This window comes from Oncorhynchus keta, chromosome 6 (genome assembly GCF_023373465.1).
Source record: "Oncorhynchus keta strain PuntledgeMale-10-30-2019 chromosome 6, Oket_V2, whole genome shotgun sequence".
NCBI lineage: Eukaryota > Metazoa > Chordata > Actinopteri > Salmoniformes > Salmonidae > Oncorhynchus > Oncorhynchus keta.
This window is the reverse complement of record NC_068426.1, coordinates 42,914,828-42,921,660: the sequence shown is the minus strand read 5'-3', so window position 1 is coordinate 42,921,660 and position 6,833 is coordinate 42,914,828. Positions and strand designations below refer to the sequence as shown.

Sequence of the window (6,833 nt, the reverse complement as noted above, 5' to 3'; positions counted from 1 at the left end):
GGCTCTTCGCTGACCATGGCAGAACACCGATATTCCTGTCTTGCAGGAAATCATGCACAGAACGAGCAGTATGGCTGGTGGCATTGTCATGCTGGAGGGTCATGTCAGGATGAGCCTGCAGGAAGTGTACCACATGAGGGAGGAGGATGTCTTCCCTGTAATACACAGCGTTGAGACTGCCTGCAATGACAACAAGCTTAGTCCGATGAAGCTGTGACACACTGCATCAGACCATGACGGACCCTCCACTTCCAAATCGATATCGCTCCAGAGTACAGGCCTCGGCGTAATGCTCATTCCTTCAACGATAAACGTAAATCTGACCATCACCCCTGGTGAGACGAAAGAGCACTTTTTGGCAGTCCTTTCTGGCCCTTTCTGGTCCAGCGACGGTGGGTTTGTGCCCATAGGCGACGCTGTTGCCGGTGATGTCTAATGAGGACCTGCCTTACAACAGGCCTACGAGCCCTCAGTTCAGCCTCTCAGCTTATTGCGGAAAGTCTGAGCACTGATGTAGGGATTGTGCGTGGGAAACAGTGTTTAAACCCTTTACAATGAAGATCTGTGAAGTTGCTTGGATTTTTACGAATTATCTTTTAAAAACAGGGTCCTAAAAACGTTTTTTTTTTTTTGCTGAGTTTATATATATGGGAATCAAAAAGCTTTCATTAATGTTCACCATGTGCTGATGTGCTCAGCACTGTAAACAGACCCCATTGTGACATCACAATGTAACGGAAGCCTTGCCATGATATCATTGCTGGTTCCATCTGACAACCAAAATTTCATTTCATGATAGATCTCTCACAGAGATAGGTTAAGTTCTTATTTTGAGAGTGTTAATATTTATCATCAATGGCTTATCGAGGGAGAAAATCAAGTGAGTTTGACAAACTCCAGAAGGAGAACTCACAGATGAAGAGTGTCATCGAAAACCTGAGGAAGCAAAACATGGCTTTAAACCAACGGGATGACCAGAACAAGTTTTCAAGTTTTGTAAGGCTCATCAGTTTTTCAAACGTTTTTCCAAAAATATCACTGTTTATTTTGTGGTTTCATAGACATACAGTAGGCCTACATCCATAAAATCTTTAGCTTAAAAGTTTTTCATGACACACTGTAGAAACTATTTTGCCTTCTTCACTTCTGCTATACATTTCATACTGTACCATTGTGATCCAGGGCTATCAGGAGAGCTACCCAATCACAGAGGGCCATCGTGGCTTCATCAGTGATGCCAGACTTCTGCAGATGCAGAGAGCTGAGAGAGAGGCCATGGAAGCAAAGCAAAGAAAGATAAGTGCTATCCATGAGAATTATGTCCGGACTGCTCTCATCGGTGTTGGCAGCACCTTCGCGCACCACTTCGTCCCCTCTATTCAGTGCATTCCGCGGCCGAAAGCTCCACCGAGGCCTTTGCCACGAAGGCTTGAGCACATAGCTCTGGCCCCACTGAAGAATGTGGTGGGGGTGGACGGAGCCCAAGTTCGACCCGGATCTCACTCTCTGGAGTCCATCCAGGTAAATAAGTCATTCAGCAGCAGTAGCGTGTGGCCTGTCCCTCCCACTGCAGCTCCCTCCAAGAGGGGCAAGAAGAAGAAGGGCAGGCGGGGAGTCAAAGCCCTGAAAGTCCAGTCGGACCAGGGCTGTGCTGACAACAACGGACCCATTGACCTGATGGAGGAGGTGAGAGACATCGAGGCTCACCTGAAGGAGGAGGACTGGAAGGTAGCATGGACTTTGAATGTATTGTAAATGTGAAAATTTGCAGTTCAGAATTATACTTGGACTGATAAATTGCCAAAACAGATAGTGGTTCCATGTCTTAAAATCAAATCAATCACATGTGCCGAACACAACAAGTGTAGACCTTACCGTGAAACCAACAGTGCAGTTCAAGAAGAGTTAAGAAAATATTTACCAAATAAACTAAAGTAAAAAGTAATAATAATTAAAGTAACACAATGACATAACAATAACGAGGCTAAATACAGGGGGTATCTATCGGTTTAAACAGCATGATAGAATAGATCCTAGAATACAGGATCTCTCTGTATTAGTTTATGTATATACTAGTTCTATATGTATTTCTATGATGGGAGCATTCTTTTCTGGTCTACCCCAAAGGGGGTACATGAGGTGAAGGCCATGGGCAGGAGAAGTTTGGGCTCGGCTATGTCCACGGGGGAAATAGCAACCAGCTCTCTGGGAAGCCTGAGCTCAGTGGATATGAACACCCCTGCGGAGCTCCGTAACTACTTGGATGTCGGGACCCCGGTCAAGTCGCTTGACAGCCCACCCAGGCCTGCTCCCCCTCCTACCAAGCCCAGGAGCAAACAGCCTCGGCCTATAAGGTTCCTTAGCCTGCCAAAGGCTGCCACCGGCTCAGGTCAGTCCCTCTCATGTATTCACACGAATGTAAATAAGACAGGGAGATGAAGCTAGGTAGAGTGATAGAAAGACAGTAGGAAGGGAAGGGACACATGGCTTTAGCCCAGGGATAAGATATTTTTCCACACTTGATTTGCCTGTTTTACAGTGAGATAACTTTTACTCAAGGCTAATTGGACCCTGTTTCTGAGCAGGGAGAGCACCAAAAATATATGTGCTAAATTTAAAATGATATCATAATGAACTAGTGTTAAAAGCTACAAACAGATATGGAAATGAGTAAATACATAAATAAATACATACAGTTCATAGAGAGATAGATGTCTGCTGTCAACCCATAGACAAGATGGCAGCCAGTAAGCCAAAGGGTCAAATTAAGAACCAGGCCAGATTGCAGCCCCTGTCCAACCCAGAGCAGGCCCTGACTACGACCTTCAAGCTGCTCCACTCTGCCTCTGATGACTGGTGAGCATTCACTGTAGACAAGACCAATGGAGCTAGGCTAAAGGAAGCACAGTGTAGTGTACTTGGAAAAGTAGATTTGAGCTACAGAGCGTAGAAACTTCTGAAATTAAGAGACCAGAGTCCTAATTGATGAACATCATTATAATGTTTTTGGAAAATGTTGTGTAAAATGCTTACGTTTCTTTCACTGAATTGCAGGGAGAAGAAGATCGAGGGCTTGACCTTTCTCCGTGTGATGGCTCAGAACCACATGGACATACTGATGCCTAAACTCCATGATATCTGCCATGCCATTATAAATGAGGTAGCTGTATTCATTCACTGCCCTATTCATTCATCTGCACAAATCTGCTACATTTGGAGAACAAGTCAAATTATTGTGTCATGTTTCTGATGTTCGTGGGTTGTTCTGCTCAACATTAATAGCTGGTCCTGTGTGTGTTATTATGATTCAGGTGAAGAACCTGCGCTCTGCAGTGTCCTGTGCTGCCATGGCCACACTGGGTGACATGTACGTCCACCTCCAGAGGGCCATGGACAGTGAGGTGGAGGGGACGGCACGCGTGCTGCTGCACAAAACCAGCGAGGCCAACGCCTTCATCCGGCAGGGCGCCAACTTTGCCCTGGGTCACATGGTGCAGAGCTGCACCCCTACACGTGTCATGAATGCCCTGCTGGTCGGTGGGCTGAGGTAAAGAGGGAGAGGGGTCAATTAACACTCACTAAGGGGTAGATCCGGACTTCCACAAATTATCCCATTATCCAAGCCTCAAAATAAAGAAGATTGAAATACTGCTAGTTTTGAATTAACTGCCCTTTTCATCAGCATGCTAGGTTATTCCACAACACTTCCGGCAGCAACTCACCCCAACGCTAGACGTCACCATTTGAATGGAATCACATTTTTTTGTTATGTCTTATACTTCCTTGTGTTGTGTACTTCTTATTTTACCATTGCGTTATTTAGATTATTTTTAGCCCTTGGTGGAGAGGTACTGTCTACTGATGTGTGCTAGCCTTTGGGGAGTAACAAGTCATTTATAAACATTTATAAAGTATATATAGTGAACACTTTAGATTAGGGGCTATTAGTGAGGCACTGAGGTATTCGTAAGTACATGTACTCACATTCATAAATGCACTCATTAATAAATACACAATTTGTGACATTTATAAATACATTTATAAATATGTATATAAATGGTGAGTCAAACCATTAATCAACCATTAACAAATGCCTTGACAGTGACTCCTTTATAACTGGTTTATAGTACATTAGTAGTACATTATTAATCATTTACAAATTGTGAACATACTATGATCAAACACCTCATGAACAAATAATTTAAAATAGCATTTTTAAATGTGTCAATAACTATTTATAGATTTCTTATTGACATTTACAAAGGTAGCAATAATGATTCATAAATGGTAAGTAAACTCTTTACAAACAGTTTATAAATGGTATATTAAGTGACCTTAATATAAAGTCTTACCGAACATTTTGATCCATCGATGAGACTTCATCAATACAATCCATTATCATTCATCTCCTAACTCATGTATCTCTATGACATATAACTGATGTGCTCTGTTATTCCTTACTCAGCCACCGTAACGCTGCGGTGAGGAGCTGCACTGCTCAGCACCTGGAGAGACTGGCTGAGGTCATGGGGGCGGCTCGTCTCCTGTCGGGGAAGAAAGACCTCACTGACCGTTTCTTGATTGCCGTCAGTAAACTGGCTGTGGACCCTGCACAGGAAGTCAGGTGGGAAGTTCCTCCTGTAAAGTAGCTTGCTTCAACATAACAGTTAAGGCCGGGATTCAATCCATGGCTCGCTATAGCACTAGATCGCCGACAATGCAGCTTTTAAAGGTAATTTAGTCTTGAGTCAACATCTGCAGCGTTTACCACGAATACAAATTGAAATTGACTTTAAAAGCCACATTGTCGTCTGTCTACAGCATCTATGCTAAAGGGTGTCATGGATTGAATTGCGGATTTTAGGTATTCCAAAACAACCACAGGTTCTCTTGGAGGGGAATAGTAATTGAAAACAAAAAGGAAAAATTATAAACACAAATAAGTTCTACGTGGCATAGGAATATCCAAGTCCAGGCACCCATATGGGTTTGAAAGTTAAAAAGCCAAAAGCTAAGCCGGGATGTTTGGCCGGGAGGGATGTTCTTCTCCCATCGCCAACTAGTGACCTCCTGTGGTGGGCGGGGTGCAATGCACGCTGACATGGTCGCCAGGTGCATGGTGTTTCCTCCGACACATTGGTGCTTCCAGGTTAAGCGGGCATTGTGTCAAGAAGCAGTGCGGCTTGGCTGGGTTGTGTTTCGGAGGACGCATGGCTCTCGACCTTCGCCTCTCCAGAGTCCTTACGGGAGTTGCAGCGATGGGACAAGATTGTAACTACCTATTGGATACCACGAAATTGGGGTAAAAATTACAAATGTAAATGAGTCCAAATAGTCAGTACCTGATTCAGTTTCCTTCCATCTGTTTGGTGCCTAATGAAGACAACCCTACTTGATCACAATGGTCTGAGCCAAGTGTTGTGCAGATTTGCTAAGATTTTCATAATAACGAACGGTTAAAACCCAGTTGTTATATTGTTGAGATGATTTGTAGATCAGGTAATGCGGTACATTGCTCAAACTGACCCTCTTGCAAATTCTACCTAATGTATGTCTTATTTTTCTCAGGTTGCCATCAATTAAGTACTGTTTTTAATCAGACAGCAGAAATTATTTGATATGTTGCACGTTTAAGATGATATTCATATCTTTTGTCCACAGGCATCATGGTCGCAATATCTTGAGCAACATGGCCACCAATGGCGACTTTCCTAAAATGTGGGACAAATTCGCTCCGAGGAAAGAGAGAGAATCCTTGAGGGAGGTCATCTCAAAGGTTATCCTCAAAGAAAGGTACATTCTCTCTGGATGATTAGAAGAAGTATAACAAATGAGCTGATATGATTACAGAAATCCAATCCCACTGGGCAGACATCAGATCAATGTCTAGTTTTGATTTAAATTTGGGAACTCAACCAAAATGTGAAATCAACCAAAAATGCTGGTTAAAAGTTGGGTGAAAAAAATCCAATTGAGTTTTCAGCGTTGATTCACCATCATCACATAGATTTTCTTGTTGTTGAAATGAGGTGGAAAAGTTTATTCAACCAGTTTTGTCCCAAAGGGATGAATTTAATATACTTGTCACAACTCTTACCGAAGGTGGCTCCCCTTCCCGTTCGGGTGGCGCTCGGCGGTCGTCGTCACCGGCCTACTAGCTGCCACTGATTCTTTCCTCCCCCTCTTTGTCTGTTTATTGGTTACACCTGTTGTGTATTTGCTGATTAGTTTGGCTTTATTAGCCAGCCGACCCGCCTGCTCTTTGTGCGGGATTGTTTTGTGTAACTTGTGTGCACGTCTGTGGGTTACTTGTTTCCCATTTTGTGGGTTTTGCTGGACAGTTTAAGTCCCCATGTTTGGGGCGTTGTTTTGTTGTACGCCCTGTGTTTTCGTGGGGTTGGCTTATGTTCGCCGTTTTGTGCATTAAACTACCCTGAACTCTCTGCTTCCTGCGCCTGACTTCTCACCCACTACACCCAGAATGTTACAATACTGTAAGATTATATCTTTCTGTCTTTTCTCTTTTTCAACAGGAATATCTGAATCATCCCCAACTTGACTATATATTTGTATGTAAATATTTGCACATTTCCCAACTTGACTATTATCCCCTCCAGTCCCCAAACTCCAATATTTTCTCTCATTCTATGAAATTTGACACTATCATCCAACCCCCATGTAAATGCATCTTTAAACTGCATTGACTCCTTGTCCAAGTCCTGAATCCACTATAAGGCCATATGAACCACATTCAAAGCACTAAATTACCTTTCCTCGAAGCTCCTATCTGATCTACCAGCTCAATAGTGGTCTACTGAAACCATACTCACCAT

At 43.3% G+C, this 6,833-nt stretch overlaps 1 protein-coding gene across 2 annotated transcripts; it reads left to right on the top strand.

Moving 5' to 3' along the window:
• Positions 1-2,258: 2,258 nt before the first annotated feature.
• Positions 2,259-6,833, top strand: LOC118365914 (TOG array regulator of axonemal microtubules protein 1-like). 2 transcript variants are annotated; one of them, XM_052521726.1, is made up of 6 exons: positions 2,259-2,389; positions 3,055-3,160; positions 3,312-3,547; positions 4,466-4,624; positions 5,662-5,793; positions 6,103-6,833. In XM_052521726.1, the coding sequence occupies exons 2-6, from the start codon at positions 3,092-3,094 to the stop codon at positions 6,344-6,346; spliced, it is 840 nt and encodes a 279-aa protein (XP_052377686.1). In that variant the 5' UTR covers positions 2,259-2,389; positions 3,055-3,091; the 3' UTR covers positions 6,347-6,833. The 2 variants fall into 2 exon arrangements, with proteins under 2 accessions (XP_052377686.1, XP_052377687.1); XM_052521727.1 differs by having other exon boundaries at positions 5,662-6,245.